Source organism: Strix uralensis, chromosome 11, assembly GCF_047716275.1.
Source record: "Strix uralensis isolate ZFMK-TIS-50842 chromosome 11, bStrUra1, whole genome shotgun sequence".
NCBI classification, from domain to species: domain Eukaryota; kingdom Metazoa; phylum Chordata; class Aves; order Strigiformes; family Strigidae; genus Strix; species Strix uralensis.
This window is the reverse complement of record NC_133982.1, coordinates 11,272,927-11,292,350: the sequence shown is the minus strand read 5'-3', so window position 1 is coordinate 11,292,350 and position 19,424 is coordinate 11,272,927. Positions and strand designations below refer to the sequence as shown.

At 43.5% G+C, this 19,424-nt stretch overlaps 2 protein-coding genes across 6 annotated transcripts in view; one reads left to right on the top strand and one right to left on the bottom strand.

Annotated features, from left to right (window-relative positions):
* PIAS1 (protein inhibitor of activated STAT 1) overlaps positions 1 to 9,138 on the top strand; it is a 64,856-nt gene extending 55,718 nt beyond the window's left edge. For 2 of the 3 annotated variants that reach the window (XM_074880934.1, XM_074880935.1), the window contains exons 10-14: positions 1,245 to 1,375; positions 1,686 to 1,863; positions 3,027 to 3,169; positions 3,487 to 3,524; positions 5,023 to 9,138. In XM_074880934.1, the coding sequence (XP_074737035.1) occupies positions 1,245 to 1,375; positions 1,686 to 1,863; positions 3,027 to 3,169; positions 3,487 to 3,524; positions 5,023 to 5,319 (787 nt within the window). In that variant the 3' untranslated portion in view covers positions 5,320 to 9,138. The remainder of the gene's footprint in view (positions 1 to 1,244; positions 1,376 to 1,685; positions 1,864 to 3,026; positions 3,170 to 3,486; positions 3,525 to 5,022) is intronic. The other variant, XM_074880937.1, reaches the window with a different exon arrangement.
* Positions 8,524 to 18,491, bottom strand: CALML4 (calmodulin like 4). 3 transcript variants are annotated; one of them, XM_074880939.1, is made up of 6 exons: positions 18,152 to 18,491; positions 18,016 to 18,046; positions 16,335 to 16,475; positions 15,486 to 15,674; positions 11,897 to 12,014; positions 8,524 to 8,654 (listed from the first exon to the last, which is right to left on the bottom strand). In XM_074880939.1, exons 1-5 carry the CDS (start codon positions 18,152 to 18,154, stop codon positions 11,917 to 11,919), a joined length of 462 nt encoding a protein of 153 aa, XP_074737040.1. In that variant the 5' UTR covers positions 18,155 to 18,491; the 3' UTR covers positions 8,524 to 8,654; positions 11,897 to 11,916. The 3 variants fall into 3 exon arrangements, with proteins under 3 accessions (XP_074737040.1, XP_074737039.1, XP_074737041.1); XM_074880938.1 differs by lacking the exon at positions 8,524 to 8,654 and having other exon boundaries at positions 11,699 to 12,014; XM_074880940.1 differs by lacking the exons at positions 8,524 to 8,654; positions 18,016 to 18,046 and having other exon boundaries at positions 11,699 to 12,014.
* Positions 18,492 to 19,424: the final 933 nt, after the last annotated feature.

Below are 19,424 nucleotides of genomic sequence, written 5' to 3'. Positions count from 1 at the left end.
GTACTGCCTACCTACAAAACATTAAATAAATAAATCAATCTGTTGTTGTCTCCATGAAGAAATGCCAAGTATGTATTTCTGGGTTTGCATTTTAATTCCTTAGGAATCTTTTTTCCAAAGTGTGATGAAAGAAGAGAACAAGTAAAGTCTTCTGAGAATACTCTTAGAATGTTTTACTCAAACCCACAAAAAACCCCAACAACCTACCAACCAACCAAGTCAAACAAAACCCCAAAAAGAAAAACTAAAAACCTTGAAATGAACAGAACCCCAGAAAACCACCTCACAAATGATTGAGTCTTTTTTTAGTGAGTATGTGCTTCATTTTGGTGGTCTGCCAGGGAAGCATAAAGTTGCTTGGGATCCTCTTGAAGGCCTTGCAAAAAAGCTCTGGAAGAGACACCTGGGCCTCACACAGGCTGCTTTGGATTCATGGACCCCATGATTTACAGGTCCCCTGCTTTGGATCAAAGAACTGTGGGGTTCCTTGTTCTAGGTTTCAGCCTAAAATAGTGAGGACTAAGTGTAGTATTAATTAAAACAATGCATTTTCCTTATTTCTTCTGTGTTGCCAGGTGCAAATTTTAAAGATTAGGTGATGTAATTACAGCATCCCAAAGAGAAGGTTATTTCTAGAAAATGTTTCAAGAGTGAACTTTCTTGCTAATTAAAGCAAAGCTCTTTCCTACGCAGAACCACATGAATAGTTTTGGTCAAAAGATGGAATTCCCATTGGGAGTGATGTGGTGCCAGGATCCCAAAAGTTTTAGGAGACACAGGGAGAAGAGGCTGCAAGTTTAGATTCCCATGCTCAGCTTTTGTTAGGAAGTTTTTGCTTGTGAAGAGGTTTCAGAAAATATTAGTCCTTATACTCAGCTATATGGACTGCTTTAAGATACAGGCTTCCTCAGTTACCCATATTTATCTTTGACAATATTTAAGAAGGAGATTATTTTTTTAAATGCTAGTTCACATTCTTCTTTATTTTGGGAAATGGAGAGTTCTGTGTCATGAGCTTTGCAGGATTCCACCTTTGTTGGTTTTTTAAGTGAGTGTGCAGATTTTTAAATTTTTCAGTGACTCCTTTTTATGAAGGAAGCAGATGAGAGAAGGGTAGAACAATGAAAGCTTTCGACTCTTTTTAAACACTAATTCAAACTTGCACAGACTACTAAAGATATGGGAGGAAAAAAAAGGAGTTAAGCTCTTTTTGAGAACTGTTATGAAATGTTTTGGATTGACAGGTTGTTCATGGAAATCCTAAAGTATTGTACAGATTGTGATGAAATTCAGTTTAAGGAGGATGGATCATGGGCCCCTATGAGATCGAAGAAGGAAGTGCAGGAAGTAACTGCATCTTACAATGGAGTTGATGGTAAGTCATAGTTTGGGGTGTATGGACTGAACATTATACTGTTGAACTGTTAAGTATTGATGTTCCTTTAACTTTTCAAAAGGCTCATTTTTGCCTGTATGTTTGTCACTTTTAATGATCATTTGTGTGAAATATTGAATAATACCTGTTTGGGGCTGATGGTACTTTTTTAAGTTATCAGTGTTATGTGATTTTGCTGTCTTTTATTCGAAGTGGTAGCTTTATTTATGAAGGCATATAATAAGCTGTGATGTTATGATGATTGTAGTGTTGTAAGCTACAGCTTATAATGTTGACTTACTTTGTATAGGATGCATAAGCTCTTCCTTGGAACATCAGGTGTCTTCTCACCAACAGTCAAATAAAAATAAGAAAGTAGAAGTGATTGATTTAACCATTGACAGCTCATCAGATGAAGAGGAGGAAGAACCATCTGCAAAGAGAAGCTGTCCTTCCATATCTCCAGCATCACCGTTAAATAATAAGGGGTGAGAATAAAATATACAGGCCAATGCAGAGAGAATATACTCACAATGGGGAGTAGTAACAACTTTCAAAAGAAATTGTGTCTAGAAAGTTCTGTATTTGTATTATATGCTGATTTAGTAGCTTATTGCAAATGGATTTGATCTCAGGTCACAAGGCCCGAGAAGACTGGGACAACAACTCTAAGTTAAGTGTGTAACATGATACAGTTCTTCAGTTATATTTGTGAAAATTAGTATAAAATAATGCAAAAGGTTGTGGCTTAGAAGTACGTTTTTTGCAAATCTGGAAATGTTTTTCTTCCATAGAGAAATATAAAAGCAGCACATACGGAGAGAGAGCGCAACGAGAAACATGGGTGTGGTATGGGAGTGTGTGGGTTTTGCCAGTGATTATTGCCAGTAGCATAGTAATAAAGAATGCCAGAATAACCTGATTACTCCTAAGTAGCCAAGCACCCTGTTTACATAAACATGTAGGAATGAAAACTGAGTCTAAACCGAAGGGATCCCATTGTTGAAGTGATTGCTACTCCAGTAGTGTAAATGATTCAGTGATCACTTAAAACTTGTCAGGACCTTTTTGGCTGTCTTCCATTGCTAATTACCTTGTAGAGTATAAATGTTGTGGCATAACACAGATTTATATTTTTTGGGGGGGTTCAGTATACCTTTAGGATCGTCTTGTCCTGGCTTAGGAGTATTTGTAACCTATTTATAGCAGAGATCCCAATAGCATTTATAGTGAGTCATCAGTTTCTGCTGCTTGAGACTGATCTTTCTTTTGCTTTTCATTTTGCTAAACTTCAACTGTCTTGGACGGAATTAACTTTTCTGATAAAACGTCATTGTGAGAAGAAAGCTTGGGGAATGTGTGATGCTCATGGCTCTTACCCCCACCTTCCCACTGCCCCCTTCCAGTCCCTACCAGACTCTTCGGGGTGCTGTAGCACTGTGATGTTTTCTAGCAAAGCTCTGAAATTTAGTAGGGGAGTTGTTGCGCACCTGCCACAAAGTTCATAATGCTTATTGGCAGGTTGACTTTGTGTTGTTTGAAAATAGGCATAGCCTGCATGGGACAGCAATAGAAATCTTCAAACGCTGTTCTCTTAGCATTAAAGCCAAGACAATATTTTACACTTGTAACAAGCCTTTGTTTCTTCCAGCATTTTAAATTTACCCCATCAAGCATCTCCTGTGTCAAGAACACCAAGCCTTCCTGCTGTTGACACCAGCTACATCAATACATCACTTATCCAAGACTACAGGCATCCATTCCATATGACCCCTATGCCTTATGACTTGCAAGGTGAGCTTCTGACTGTTTGTAGCTGTAAGTACAGCTCTCCACGCAATATTAACTTGTAAAAGGATCTAAACATGCAGTCATTTGACAGTTCAGTACTGCAAAATATTATTTTGCATCCACAGAGGGTGAGATGGTATTAAAAAAAACCCCAGACCCTAAAACATTTAGGTTAATATCTTAAGGATTTAAAAGGTTGGTGTTTTGCAGTTCTGGTAGTGAAGAGAATCTGAAGTGTCCTCAGTATTATGCTGGTTTTATTTCAAAATAGGTGCTTTTATGTTTTGAGAAGCTTAATTTTTTTCTTTGGCTCTTTACAGGTTTAGATTTCTTCCCTTTCCTGTCAGGAGACAATCAGGTAAGTCGAGGAAAATCAAGTCATATGGCAGATACTGTTTTCTGAGAAGGACTTGCTGGCATGGATGTATAGGCAGGGAGGGAGCAGATGTATGATGTAGGTGTGAATGCAGGCAGGCTGCAGCTTTATTTTATACACATAGAAACTGTGACCAAACATAAGCATTTTCTAAATACAGGTGTAGGATAAGGCATAACAGAAGATAAACATTTCAGTTCCCAAGGGTTAAGCTCAGTCAGCCACTGGTGGTGTGGAATGACCCTTGGCTGTGGCTGAAGGTCCACCAGCCACCTCCTTAGTTTTTCAGACCTGATGTCTGACTTTGGCCGTCTGTCGGTGCTGGGCCCCACCGCTGGGACACTTGACAGTCCTTTAGGCAATTCGGGGAGTCAGGGGCAGCTCTCTGGTTTTTCTGAGGCTGTGTGCCTGTTCACATCATGTTTGTCACCTTTCTGTCAATACTGAAACGGACTAGATTGGTGCTGGCTTCTCCAGTTTTGGGAACTAAGCGGGTCATTCTCAAAAGGAGTCTGGGGTGGCAAGTCTTCCCACTTGATCACTTTTCCTCCTGTGCCTCGGAGAAAAGAAGGGGACTGGGGTGACTCACCTGCCCTTTGTCCCTTCATGTCTGTTCTGCAGTCTCAAGCAGGAGAATTGCACTAAATGCAGAGGGAAACTTTCATATCATAATTAAGACCAGAGTCTGCCCTGTAGAATTTGGATTCAGAAAAGCTATCTTGATATTCAGTAAAACATAGATATGAGAATTATTCTGAAACAAGTAATGCAGAAGTCTAATGCTGCACTGATACGGCATAATGATACCAGTGCATAAATGTTGGGGAACAAGGCTGAATAGCCTGCATGTATGTTTTGTCATAGTGGAAAGAAACATAAAGAGCAAAATTACCCTACAGAGAGATTGTATTTAAATTCTGATTCTTGATAGATGAAGTTCTTGCCTTTTGGGGCTGCCCAGCAGCCTGTAACCTGGGACAGCCCTTGCTGCGATCTCATGGACTAAGTGTGCTCTTTCTAAACGCGTTTTTCGCAGAAGTGTGCCTTCCTCCACCAACAGTGATTAGCACATAGTTTCACCAGCTCTGGTTGGTCTGTGACTTTTGAGTGGAGGAGAGGGATGGCAAAATGTTTCTTTGAATTTGGGGGAATTTTGCCACCAAGGGATTTTTTGAAGAGGTAAAATAGTGCTGCTTCTTGCTCTTACTGTTTTGGGTGTCTTGCGATACTGTTGCCTTTCTAGTGTTTGCTCTTACTAATACTAGTATTTCCAATTTCTTTTGGCTTCGGAAATCAGGGGCTGCAGAGATAAAAGTTCACAGCATCGGTCCACTTACCTTACAGAAAGGTTGAGTAGACTAGCTGGTGTGAAATCCAGAAGCTGTCAGAGCTTTAGCTTACAAATACCTTCTTTTGTGCTGGTCTGAATCAAAACTATGGTGTCTGAAATGTAACTTGAAAATGTTGTTTTTCCCCCCAGCATTACAACACATCCCTTCTTGCCGCTGCAGCTGCGGCAGTTTCCGCATCAGATGATCAAGAACTCTTACACTCTCGTTTTTTCCCATACACTTCATCTCAGATGTTTCTCGATCAGCTAAATGCAGGAGGAAGCAGTTCTCTGCCAGCCACAAATGGTAGCAATAGTGGCAGTAACAGCAGTCTTGTTTCCTCCAACAGCCTGCGAGAGAATCATGGTCATCCAGTTGCAAGTAGGAGCAGCACGGACACGGCGTCTATCTTTGGTATCATACCAGACATTATTTCGTTGGACTGATTTTTGGAGTAAATGAACTCGTCAGAGGAAATCTTTGTGCTTGGTTTTACTTTATGTTAGAAACATAGACAAGTTTTTTTCCTTTTTTAGGGAAAAAAATTTATGTGTACAGAGAACAAAAGTATATTTTCAGTTTTACTTTTGTATATAAACCTAAGATGGCCTCACTGGTAAAAATAAGAAAAAAAAAAAAAACACAAAACAAAAAAAAAATAACAAAAACAAGGAGCTTCAGTTCATTTTTATGGATGCTGAAGATTTTACACCTGTGCATTTGTCATGTGAGTTACTTTTTTTTTCCCCCCATAGTTTGGACACAAATGGCATTATTTTCTTCACAGTAACATAAACAGGAAAGGAGCTGAACTTCTAAAGTTCAAACTTGAGAGAGGGTTTTTTTTCCTCTTCTTGGAGACATTTACCTTTGGTGGTGGAATCTAATTCCCCATCCCATATTTAGTGCAGATTTTACTATGCTTAAAGCGGAATAAACCCTACCCAAACTGTTCCACAGCATCCCCTCTGTTTGCAGGACAGAGCCTTTCAGGAGTGGGTTTGGTTTTTTAGGATTTTTTTTGGTCATTTCTGGTTGTGACCCTCTATTCAGATGATTATAATTTTGTTTTTAATTCCATGCTTTAGTCAAGCATGTCGCAAGCTCATTAGTGCACCAATTATTCTTGAGGGCCAGACTCAATAAAATCTCAGGCTGAGGAATTACTTGGCTGTGCTTATGTGGGACAAGACAGAGAATTTTTATAGAATCTAGCCCCAAATAAAAGCATTGACACACTGGACTGTAGGGTTTTGTTTCTAAGAACTTACTATGAAATCCTTTTAAAATAACTTAAGATCTTAATCAGCAAAATATTAAGCATGTATCAATTTTAAATTTGTGGAACTGCTTGTGCTTTGAAGTTAGCCATGCGTGTATAAATGGCCTATTGAATTGAGGCCTATCTTGTTCTGTCTGGAGAAACCTACTTTTAGCTGCAGTAGATCAAATTTCTGCTTAAAAGTGAACTTGTCAACAAAAGGAAGAAAATACAAATACCAACACACTATTGCATGGTTGTGCAGCTGATAATGGTCTTGGTACACTGTCTTCTGAGTTCACATTCATCAAAATTAGTATTAAATGTTCAATGTGAGTCTCTTAAACCAAAAACCAACCCAATAAAAAAGCCCCACCCTGTAGCCCATGTACTCAAACATATTGCTACCTATTGAAGTCTCTTAGGGTAGTGGGTTTCAAAATTCAGTTTTCTCTTTTTGGCCTTGTGATTTTTTTTGATTTCCCTGATTTTTCAGTATGCATATGTTGAACTTTGAGCCATACTTACTTCCTGTTTCTCTTTTTTTTTTTTTTTTTTTTTTAAAGTTGTGCATGATATAGGAAAATCTTTTTTTAGAACTGATGGGTCATTTGGGCTGATCCGTTCTTATTAAGAGTGAAATGTGTAAATAGCTGGAATGCAGTTTTTCAGGAGATTCTTTAAAGTAAGAGAAGGGGGAGGGAAGGAAGTGATTCTCTTGTGTCCCAAAGTCCATGTCAGAGAGAGTAAATATTTCCTCTGGTGTGAAAAATATTTTTATAACTCGTTGAAAGTGCAGGTAACAAGTTTATCAGGAAAGAGAGTTAAGGAATACTAAAATTAGCAGATTCTTGTCTGAATTTTTAATGTCCAAAACTGTTGATTGCAGTTAGTTGCTTTGAGCATTGACAAGGGCCACCTTTTGCCTATGAAGTTGTCTCAAAATCTTGCATTGATTAAAAAAGAAAAAAAAAAGGAAAAAAAAAAAAAGGAAAAAAAGAAAAAAAAATCTTTAATCCAAGTAGCATTAGGTATTGCTGTATGATCAGTCGTATGGTTATTTGAAAGGTTCACATTATGTGGCATCAAAATCGTTTTTAGTGTTTTTACAGCATCCCTCTGCCACTAAATAGTTGACTTGAATTTTGAAAACAAATGTTTGTGTTTATATGTATATGTGTGTGTATATATGTATTTATAGATCTGTGTGTGTGAGTTAAAAGTGAGTTAAATAGTTTTTCCCATGCATGTGTATTTCATACATATCTGGCTGATATATATATTTCACCATACACCAATTTTATAATTTATTAAATGTCAGTTAAAAAATAAATAAAAGGATAGAAAATGGGAAATACTTATTTTTTAAACTCAGTCTGATTTTGAAGTGATTAAACCTACACTAGGAATATATCTCATACATTTTAGTCATGAATACTAACCTGGTAACTTCAGAGCATATGCTTTGCTATAATACCGTTTGTAAATCTGGAGTACGACTGCCATCAGTGTAACTGGGAGCGTGCGTGTCCCCAGCTTCTGAAACACCTATGAGAAATTCGGGAGAGCTTGTGGCTGTTTTACCGACGATCGTGGCAACATTTCCATTGACTGTATTGTTAAAGATGACCTGAAGAGAGTTTATGTCACTTTTGACAATGGTATTAAAATCTTGTTAATTCACATATAAAATTAAATGTGGCGACTGTCTGGTAACACAGAATCTGGCATCTTTATGCCTGTCTTAGCTTTTGGAAAGTGAGGTCAGCTGATGACGTCTTCCGTTTCCTCACGAGTTACCCTGAAGGGAAGGAAGGCTGTTCAGTTCGCCGTTGTCATTTTTTTAACCTCATTGCTCTACAAAGAAGGGACAGAAATGTTCTGAAATCCTCCTTTGTGGTATTAATCCCATATGCTTTGTGAGTATTCCTGTTTCATGCTAGGGTGTTCTCTATAGCTGATAATTCTCTGTGCCTCTGACCACAGTTAACATTGCTTGGTAGAAGTCTCAGTCTGAGTTCTCGACAAGTTCCCTGCAAACATCACTCCAAAACTCAATCTCCGTTAGTTCGCGTTTTGTCAAAGCGGCAGTAAAGCAACCCAGGGTGGCCTGGCTTGCCGTGCTGCTCCATTCGCTGCAGACTGCAGAGTTCCGGTGATCCTTAGGCCAGTGGTCTCTTGTCCTCAAATTCTTCCACTGGAGGAGTGGGGTGTGGGCACGTGTTTGTGTGTACAGGAGGGTGAGTACATAGCTGTTGGAAGAGCAGGGTGGAAGTGGCTGTGAATCGCTCTTGAGGGCGTCACTGATGCATCCTTTAGAAGATGAAAAAGCACACTGAACTGTAATTGATGCCATGCGTTAAAAACTTTGTAGCACTTCTGTAATGATCGATGTGACAGCAATTCCAGGCTTGCCCTTTCCTCTCCATGGCCAGGATTCAATAAGCCTTTCAAGGACGGGATGACTGATAGATTTTCATTGGACTCTCTTGGACCTGCCTCCCAACGCAGAGCTAAGGACTGTGAGGAGAACGTTTTGAAAATTAATTCTTCGTTGCAGATTAACATTTCAGGGTTTTAAGCACATTTTAAATAGAAAAGATTTTGTTTTGTCAGTGTAACTGTTTTTCTTTCTTTTTTTTTTTTTTTTTAAACAGAGCTTAGATTTCTAACAAGGGAAAATTGCTGGTGGTCCCCAAAAGTGCTGCTGTTAATTGTTTTAATTAACAAAGGGAAAAATGTATATAAGCAGAATATTAAAATTACCATTAATTCCATGAATTTAAATCTGTCATTCATTGCCTTAAAAACTTTCTCTTAGTTTCCATACGGCATGCCAAACCAGTAAATGACTTTTAAAAATGTATAGTAGACCAATGTCAGTTTGTATAAAAGTACCAAGTGAAAATATTTATTATATGCATTGGAAAAAAAAAATGGTTTACCTATTGAATGTTACCTGTTTATGTAGAAATCTTTAGATGTAATAAAAAGCATTCAGTTATGTTGTGTTTCCTGGGGGGAAAAAAAAAAGGGGAGGGAGGAGGGTGTTTTCTGTGAACTCAGAGTTGCAGAGGTCCCTTTTGAACAGGAATGCTTTGCTTCTGAATGTTTTGTGGCACCGAGTGTCTCACACTTGTCTGCCCAAGCTCTAACAATGCTGCTTTGTTTTGTGAGTGTGTGTGAAGTGCGGTTCCTTTCTGCTGGCTTTTATTTGGGTAATGTTTACCCACCCAGAGAGGATAGTAACCGCCTGTTATGATACAGATGCATTCTGGAGTAATCCAAAGTGATTTTGAGCTGATCAATCCCCATGACATACAAGCTTTTATATTGTCTGCAGCTGAAAGGATTTGTTAATCAACTGTTCTGGTCAATAGGGAAGAATTAAGCTGTGTATTGGATCATTTGTAATTTGGCTATTGATGCATATTGGAAACAAATGCTTCTAAATGAACTCCTTGTTTCATAAGCTAATAATGCTCATGCTCAAAGCAGCCGAGGTTTTTGCTCGCCTTCATTGCTGGTACTTCTGTAGCAAAGGTCTGGAAGAGCTCTGGGGGTCAGAAACTGAACTCCACGCTGTGGGCAGACCTCCAAAAGGAAAGGCATGAGTGCGGAAAGGCTCGGCGTCAAGGTAGGTGGGTTTTTTGTCCAAACATTGAGGTTAACTCTGAACACTTGCAAGAGAGTTACAAGAGAAATCCTATCTTCTGCTGTTAGTTGGAACCTGTTCTTGTTTTTTCTAGTGGATCCTATCACTATTTCACTGTATAATGTTTTTCTGGAGTGTTATCTGAGTGTTGAGCTGCTTTTAACTCTTAATTTTCAGAGAACAAGGGGCTTTTTGTTTTGTTTTCTGTCTGTAGAGTAGGAAGAGCTCATAGAAGAATTGAGGGATGTGGCTGGCAGGCACGAGGTGTGGCAGTTACACATTGAGCAGAGTTCATTTCCCCATGAAGCACGATCCTTCACTGTTCAGAGGGCCTTTGGTTAGTATCTTGGTGGGTCAGGATCCAAGTCTGAGTTTACTGGGTTAGTCTGGGACTGCTGCCTTGTGAGAACTGCAGACTCTGCAGCTTGGCTCTGAATCGGGAGGTTGGGCACAAAACTGCCATTTGTCTTAAATAAGATACGTCCTGGATCCGCTTCCATTTCTTGTATAGCATTCAGCATGTCGTTTCATCTGTGCTTTTTTTACCCCCATGTAATAATATTCCATGAGAATAATCCCAGCCTTACCCTTCTAGAGACACTGTTACTGATCTGGAAGGGTTAAGGTTGGCTCATGCTTTGTTTTTTTCGGTTTATAACCAAGTTTGTGCTGGCTGTAGTTCTGGTTGATTCCAAGTGTTGCAGCGATGTGTGATGGTTTTGGTGGTGCCCTTAGTCCGCGGTGTTCAGGCTGTGCTGGGCGTCTCAGTAGGGGATGAATGCATTGTATCCCCCGTGGCTGTAATGATTTAATTGCTGGTCATTTCACAAATTGAGCAAAGAGTTGTTTCAGCGATAAAGATTCAGAATTAAGAAAAGAAAGGAGAGGCAGGGATGGAAGGAGGGGATGGGGGGTCCCGTGGGTAGAAGCCCCAGCAGAGGTGGCAGGAGCGCGTGCTCTTCCAGCGTACTTCACAGGTTGCTGCAAATTTCCAGTTGACTCCAGAGAATCTGCTGTACGTTGTCCTAAATGTCATGTCAGTCTGAGGACCTCAGCTGGGGCTGCCAAGAGGTAGATGGAATAAGATCAGTAATGATTGCCGCGGGTCACGTTGGTTTTCATCGGTCTAAAGTCAAGAGAGATGAGGTGGGTTTTTTCCTGTTGTAGAGAAGCTGCATTTTCATGGCCTCTCTTTTTTTCCTTGCCAGGCTGTCTCTAGGAGTATGTTCTGGGCAGCTAGCCCAGAACTTGGTAACAGATACATTTACCAAGCACAGCATTTTCAGTGTGTTGCCTCAAAATGCAGGGGCACTTTAACTGCACAGAAACTTGACGTTGCAAGATACCACACCTCAATAAATAATGCGAGAAGCACAACGCCACAGAGATCTTGTCTGTTGGAGGTGCGAAAGATGAGGAGGAATGAGACAGCGATCCTAGGCCGTTCCTGTGCTTGGAGACCGGGAGTTGTCCTCTGCAGCCGGTGAGCATTGCTGACGGGGAGCTGGGGAGTTGCTGGCTGCTCGTCTCCTGTCGCTCTGGGAGTCAGCAGGGATGCGGCCACCCCGCATGCGGGACCGTTAACTTGACAGCTTCGTGACAGGGGAACATCTGGTTGAGATAGTACCACGGATCTGAGGAATACTGGGGAGCTGTGCATAGTTATGCTAAATTTACCACCGTCGTGACATAATCGAGCTTCCTGGGGAATCTGTTTCTGCACAAAGAACTGTATCTGGGTTTGGGTGTGTGGAAGCAGCAAATGGTTCTGGGTGATGCTGGTTTCTTGGAACACAGTCACTGTGAGACCCTAACTACAAGTTATCATTTGTGCCGCAACCTGTAGACTCAAATGCATTTTTAAAATAAGAGTTGGGGTTTTTTTAAGCATGACACACATTACACAAGGGAATGTCACATTCCATTTATTTAAGTAACAGCTCACATTTTGTGACAACATTTCTCCAGAAATAGGGTGGGAACCTGTGTAAGTGTAAGCACTATCATGAAGGCAAAATAAGGATTTTAAAGGCAAATGATGACTCCTGAGTCCAAACAGTAACTAGGAGAAACTGAAATCAAAATAAGTTTCAGGTTTTGCTCTTACCAAATCTCTTGCTTTGAATTTTAGTAGTCAACTGTAGGAAGACAAATGGTGTGGACAAATTCTTCATATTTTATCGTTCCATTCGGTCCAACTTTGGCTCCTTTTAGCAGGTCATCAACTGAAAGAGTAAAAGAAAAATAGGAGTTTGAGTGGCACATATTAGGGATGTTGTGATCCTCAAAAGAAGAGTAATGCAGGATTTGGGTTTTCAAATCATTTTTGTTAGAAGTAATAACTTCTGGGATCAGTTGGAGGTGCCATCCAGATTATAGTTTTAAATGACCCTTAGCACTTCGATTTTGATTTCCATGTCTGACTTTCTGGAGCAGAGATGTTCATCTCTTTGAGTTCCACATGGAAAAGATTCACAAATTTAGACCAAATCAGCTTTTAATTGCTCTTGGTATGAGTGGCTTATTTGGCTTGGATAGCAAACCTGTCCCTATTTAATTCAGACAAAACTAAGTGCTCGTGCAGATTTTGTGCCCAACTTTAAGTAGATTTGTGTGGCGCTTGTTAATATCAACGGGCCTTTAGCGTTTGAAAGGGAAGAATACCTTCTCAGCTGGGGCTCTAAGGCTCTTGCTGAAAATACTCCTAGAAGCCGTGCGGTTGGCACCTGGCAGTAGTGATGCTTTTTCATTCCAGCTTTGGGAGTGCCTTGGCAGCAACAGCAGTTATCTAACTTAAAATGCTCTCTTCTGTACAGGCTAAACCGTTAAAAAGTATGTTTCCTGTCAAATAACGTCAATAAAATAGAAGTATGTAAGAAATGACACAGAAAAGTCACATTAAATGTTGCTGAATGAAGCTGCTACTGGGAATTAGGTGCCTTCTTCCTTCGGATGACAGGAGGGGAGGCGAATTCCTTGGCTTGTTTTTTACTCATAACCTATAGCAGATAGGCACTAAAACATCAGAGAATCCCAGTAGCTTTTATTTGATAACATTTTGGGCAGCAGTTTCCTTACGTAAGGCATCTAATACAGACCAGGAGAGAGGTTTTTGCTTGCGTACGTGCTGATGTTGAAGGGCGCGTGTCTGGTTTCACCAGCCTGCTGGTGTTTTCTTTTGGGCCCGTGGCTGGGCGCTGTGCAGAGGGACAGGACGGGTGTGATCTGTTGGAGGGGAAGCTGTTGGGTTGTGGACCTGCATTTATCGTTTGATATTTCATTAGTGGGACACCTTCTAGGTGTTCAGAGCCCGTTTAGGGAACTGGGGTTGTTTAGTCTGGAGAAGAGGAGGCTGAGGGGAGACCTCATCGCCCTCTACAACTCCCTGAAAGGAGGGTGCAGAGAGGGGGGGATGAGTCTCTTGAACCAAGGAACAAGCAACAGGACGAGGGAATGGCCTCAAGCTGCACCAGGGCAGGGTTAGAATGGCTCTTAGGAAGTATTTCTTTCCAGAAGGGGTTGTTGGGCGTTGGAATGGGCTGCCCAGGGCAGGGGTGGAGTCCCCATCCCTGGAGGGGTTTAAGAGTCGGGTTGACCCAGCGCTGAGGGATCTGGTGGAGTTGAGAATGGTCAGTGTGAGGTTAATGGTTGGACTGGATGATCTTCAAGGGCTTTTCAAACTGAGGTGATTCTGTGATAGACCATGGAAACAGAGGGATCGTACATGGTGATGCGCTAATTCTGAGTCCACCATAATTCCTGCCCGTGAGGGCTGGAGTCACCTCACCAGAGCAGTGCTGCAGTGCTCCAGTGCTCACCTGTTCTGAAATGGGTGCGGGAGCTTGGAGGAGGCTGGTTTTTACCTGACAGCTACTTGGCTACGCTTACCAGAACGGCTGTTCAGGCTGAGCAAGCGGTGGTGGTTTAAATAAGACTCTGAGTACTCATACTGGAGCACGGAATAATGGCTTTGCAGTTGCCAGTTGTGAAATCCAGGAGGAAGGTCATGGGGGGAGGGAGCAGGGAGGTTTGGGGGGGAAAAAAGCTGTTTTACTGCACATAGTTGTGGAAGGTCTCTGTGAGCAGCATTACCTGTTTCCTCTCTCTGCTGTTCGTGGGGGTACTGGATGAGACACTTTCCCCCTTGGTTTGCAGGCAGCGTGTGCAGGGGATAAGTGCAGCCCTGGTGGAAGCTGCTGCCAGGAGGATTTGGGTGCAGTGTGGGGTAAATGAGGGGTAAATTGTACGAACTGCTGTTACTGTAAGGTAACAGTTCTTTCTTTCCAGGAGATCTAATCCTCCTTTCAAAAAGAATACCTTGATGGTAATCAAGTGCTTCTAGGGACATAAATTCAAAAAATAATTAATGCTCCTCAGAACATCTAAAAATAACATAGAAGAGAAATGTGTTCGTTCTTATTTGGTAAAAGTACGTTAAATTAAAATGAAGTGAAGGCTTTTCTGGAGCCTCTGTAAATGAAGGTACGTGCCAGTAGTTACTGGACAATTGCAGATGCTAATGAAATTGAGTCTGTTCCGGTATCAAATATTTATAGCAGCTTAGCAAGCTGGAGTTCAGTGTGTCAAGCCAAAAGGGGAGTTTCTTGTTGAGAAGAAGCATCCCTTCCAACAGTAGGACCTATAGTGCCTTGGTACAGGCTGAGAGTAGATGCGCAACCTGTACGTCAAAAGTAATGGGAAATCCCCCCACACCTCCCAAATCTTTATATAACGGCGGTTCTTGCTAGGATGCCTTTAATTAGGAGTAATGTCTCCATGTTTTCACTGTTTGTTCAGCTCTCATAATAGCTCTGAAAGTGTTTTCAAATGCCAATAGCTCCATGAACTATTATTCCAGTTAAACAATTGAAGAAAACACTAGGAAGAAATGCCTTGTTGGTGTATCCCTTGTGAAGCTGGTGACCGATTGGGCTGACCAGCCTTGCTCTGATTAAATCAAAATTCTCCTTTAACATTAGACAGGACAGTTCTTACACCCTCAAGGAGCCAAGTGGGGTCCGTACAAACCCCATAACCCTGGTAAAACTCATTCCTTGCCTGTATCAAACTGATGATGGGTTTTTCTAACGTGATCTTAGGCAGAGAGTGAGCAGTTTGAAAGCTCCAGAGCCTGCTCCCTGCAGCGGGGTCGGAGGGGCAAGAGCTCTGCGAGAGCTGGAGAAGAACCCAAAGGTGATGTGGTTTGGAGCAGGGAGGGGACAGGACACCGTGTCCCAAGGGCAGAGGGTGTGTGGGGCACTGCCCTGCTTTCCTGCAGGCTGGGCCCCGCTCCTGCAGCCTGGGGAAGCTGAAAGAATGGGGAATGCATTTAAAAAATTCATATGTGTACTAAAATGCCTAGCACAAAATCTGCTGTCTAAAAGGTCTTGATCATTTGAAGCTTCCTGGAAATTCCCTTCTACTGTGTCCCTTGGAAACAAATTTCTGACAAACAAGACCTTCCCCCTCCCTTTTTTTTTTTTTTAAGAATCTTAATTAAAATATTCCCCTCTTTCTTCCAAATTGTGCTCTTGGGAAGCTGCCAGCACCCTGTGTGCTCCTTACAGCATCCCTGCAGCTGGGGGCACGGATGTCTCCCATGGGACAGATGCTCGCTTATGAATACTACAGAGGAAAATCAGGAAGGAAATAAGAAGATGGGGGAGCATTTGATACATCTTTGAATTGCAAAATACCTTCTTCCTCGGAAAGCTTTTCTCCTAGTCTTGTAAGTTTGGCTCTCAGCTCCGAAACGGTGATAACGCCTATCTTCTGCCTGTCTATCATGGACAAGGCGGTGAGGATTTCCCTCTCGGGTTCCTCTTGCTTCATTTGCCTGTACATTATATTCAGGAAAGTGGAGAAATCCAGCTCTGCGTTTCTGTCTGGAAAAATAAGAGCAGACTCTTTAGGAGTGGCTCAGTTTTGTAGTCTGGATCCAGACCTAAGCGTCCCCCCTCCTCTCCCTGCCAGTTCCCCTTCCTGTGGCACCTTTTGCCTGACTCTGGTCTGGACCAGGCTGGGCCACTGCTGGGGCCTTTCTCCTGACCCAAAACCCCATTTATAGCATTGCTAGGCTTGAGCTCTGAAACCTCACAGCCAGAACTTTTAATCCAGCCTGTTTTATCTCATGATTCTTCTTTAGTCTTTGTGCTGTGCTTTGGATTTATTTATATATATCTGCAGAAGAGTATCTTTCTGTGCTCTTCTACCTCTGCTGGTTGGACTGGACAGTTTCCCAGCCTCCACAATCAATAGGTATGCCTCCTCCTGCTCTTGAAGCTTTTCTGTTTTAATGGCACTGGTTTAATCCATGTGCTGGATTGACTGTGTTCACCGTCCAGCACATCAGACTAGGTTTTGGTGACTGCTCTGGATTATAGCTGCATTGCCTGGGCTGTTTCACCTAAGAGTAAATATTATCTCCTGGGCTCCAGGCAGCTTCCTTGTCTTTGCATGTAGCCTCCTGACCACAGAAAAGTTGAATTTCTCCAGCCATGATCCAGTGTGGTTTTATTCATGTGCTACTGCTGCGCTTTGCTTACCGATCTTGTGCAAGTGCAGGTGCCTCTGCACCTCTCCCGGCGTCGGGCTGGCTCCCAGGCACCGCATCACTGCCATCAGGTCGGAGGCTTTTATCTTGCCTTTTTGTTTCTTGTCGTACAGGGAAAAACATTCCTTGAACTCTAATTAAAAACCAAAACTCTGTTATGCCATGTAAGATTACATTGATCTACCAGTGATGTTTCTTCTCCCGTTGCCTGGTCAGGCGGCGTTGGTTGGGTTCCAGCGAGGATATTGTGTCTGGCTCGGGGTGTCTCGTTTCAAGGAAGATGATGGACAGTGCGGGAGGACCCTGGGGTAAAGTGCCAAGGGCAATTAAAATCCAGGATTGTGAATAGCTGAGCTAATTGGGGTCCTTCAGCCTAATGAAGCAAGTCTGAAAGTGGAGTCAGGCTTCCAAATATGTAGAATACTGTTAAAAAGTACCTTTCTCTGCCTTCACGGGGGGTAGGAGAGGATGCTGGAGGAATGAGCCTAAGGAGTGGTGGAGGATGCTGGGTTGATCCCTGCTGTGGTCTGTGCAGGGTCTGGTGATTGCCCCTCCTTGGCCTGCCACTGGCTGGCTTTTAATAAAAGAACTGATAATGTGACATTTGACAGCCGGAGTGCCAGCCGCTGCGTGATCCAGGCAGAGCAGAGCCTCTGCCTGCCCTGCGGCCCTCCCTCGCCTCTCCCCGCCGGCCCCGCCTGCCCGCCCGCCCTCTCCCCTTCCCCCTCCAACACTGGCTTCGCAGTTTTCAAATAAATAAATAAGGCTGGCAGCTGACCTAGATAAGGCTGCCATCTCTCATCCTGCCTCCCCGCTCTGCTCCTAGCACAGTGGCTCCTCCACACACTCAACTCTGTCGGGCAAGTTGTGCTGCACAGGGACAGTCCTGTCTGCAGAGCAGCCCTGGGAATAAAAACCAGCCTGTTTCGGTGCAACCACCCTCATCTTCTCTGTCCCTAGACCTTACTGCAGGCATGGGTGCTGGGTGCCCCATGGGAGCTGTGGCCTCCCCCTGCCCCAGCTGCCTCCTCCCCTGCAGCAATCCTGCAGAGCTGCTGAGCCCGCAGGGGCTGCAGATTAACAGATTTGCAATAATACTGTTCTTTCAGCTTTTTTCTGCCATTCTTGTAGCAAACCCTTCCTCGTTCCAGCCCGAGGCAGTGGTCCCCTTTCCCAGGGAAAGCCCAGGTGCCCCATGATGAGAATTTGTACTTCCTGCACCCTCTCCTTCCTCCTCTTCCTCCTTCATCTTCTCTTCCATCTTACGTGAAGCCTCCAGTACTGCAAATGGTCACCTGAAATTTCTCCAGGTCCCTGCTAGCTTGGCCAGGGCTGATGTTTATGGGTTTGGGAGGGTGCTGGTTAACCTCTGTGGGTCTTGGTGCAATCCAGTGTGTGGGTCTGCGGCGGGTTTTCAGCTCCATGCCTGTGCCCAGCGCTGTCTTAACAAAACTGGGGAGATTTCTGTGATTTCAGAGCAAGCAGATCCCCTTGAGAGGAAGGAGGAGGGCAAGTGGGGGAGCACAAACCCAGACTGAGACCCTTTTGGGGAAATGCCAGTTTTTATATATATATATATATATAAAAATATATATATGTATAAATATATAAAAATTTGTTAAGCTGATCTTGTTAATAAAAAAAAAAACAAACCAGAACAAAGCTCTACGTACCATTAATTTGATCCTGGGACAGAAATTTTGCCTGTAGCATGGAGGGAAGGAGAGGGGGGGAAAAAAAAAAAGCTTTAAAATCTGGGTAGGGGGAGCGGGGGGCAGCAGTTTGTATCAGCCGAAACGCTTCACTCACCATTATTTTGGGGGCCCTCCTTGTGTTTGATGCTGCCCCTCGGGATCAGAGGCGTCTGCTGCTACTTTTCTACTCGATGAAGGGCTAAAGTCCGCCAGCCCGGGGTGGAGTGTGGCTGGGCTGTAATAAATACCCCGCTGCTATGGCTACGAGACCTGATCCCTGCCAGGGCTGGATCCCGCTGCCAGCATGGCTCCTGCTCACCGGCCGTGGGGAGAAGGGCTCTCCCCACGCTGCCCAGAGCTCTGGACCCCCTGAGCAGCTATGTCTGGAGGAAGCAGGGCCAGAGCTTCCCTTGGTCGAAGTTGAAGGGTGTTTGGGGTGGAGCTGGCTGGAGATGAGCTGGTTGAGCACAGAAGGTTTGATCATCTCAAATAGCTGCACACCTTGCGCTAAGCTTTGCTGCTGGGAGACAAATCCAGCCTTCTTGTTATCTGCTGAGGAAGGGTGCGGGGGGATTTACAGCTTTGCAGTTGGCTGCTGGAGGGGTTTTGCTGGTGGGCAGGAGGAGTTGTTAATTCCGGCTTTGCAGGGCCTGGCTGAGCTCGGTGCAGGGCGTTGGGCATCGCTAGCACTGTTGCTGTGCCCAGCCCCACGGGTTTGCAGGGGAAGGGGGGGTTTAGACTGCAAACATTGAGGAGTTGGGGCATTGCAGGCAGGCTGAGAAGACAAGGGATTTCTGAGATGGTTTAAAAAGCTCCTTGTTGTCTGAGTATTTATTAGCATTTATTTAACTAATCTGCCTGGGAACCAACGGCCTCCAGGACAGCCAAGTCTTGTTGCAGCCCTCGGCGGGGAGTCGGAAGGAGGACACCGAGGAAATGATGCTGAGGGAGAGGGAGGGCTGCGGGGGTTTAAACCCGGATGCATGGGGGAGGCAGAGCCTCCTGCTGTTGTGGACTAGCCCAGACAAACAGTCCTGTTTGCTCACTTCTTCTGTTCCCTCCCAGCCCTCTGCTTCTGCCACTCAGTTGACATTCAAGCCATTAAAAAGCAAGTGTCACATGTGAATCTACAGTTTTGTCTCATCCTGTCCCCTATAAAAAGAGCTTGGTTGGTGTTCCTGGGTGCGGAACGAGAGCGATGCTCTGCCTCTCCGGATCTGCCAGTGCTGGAAGTATCCTGAAAAGAATACTGCAGGGCCAGCACGTGTGGGGGGATGAAGTACCTGATGCCAGACTGGGGTGGAGATGCAGACCCAAGAACAAAATATTTAGTGGCTGTAGTGACCACTGTAGCATGGACCGGACCCTCCCAGGGCAGACCCTGCTCT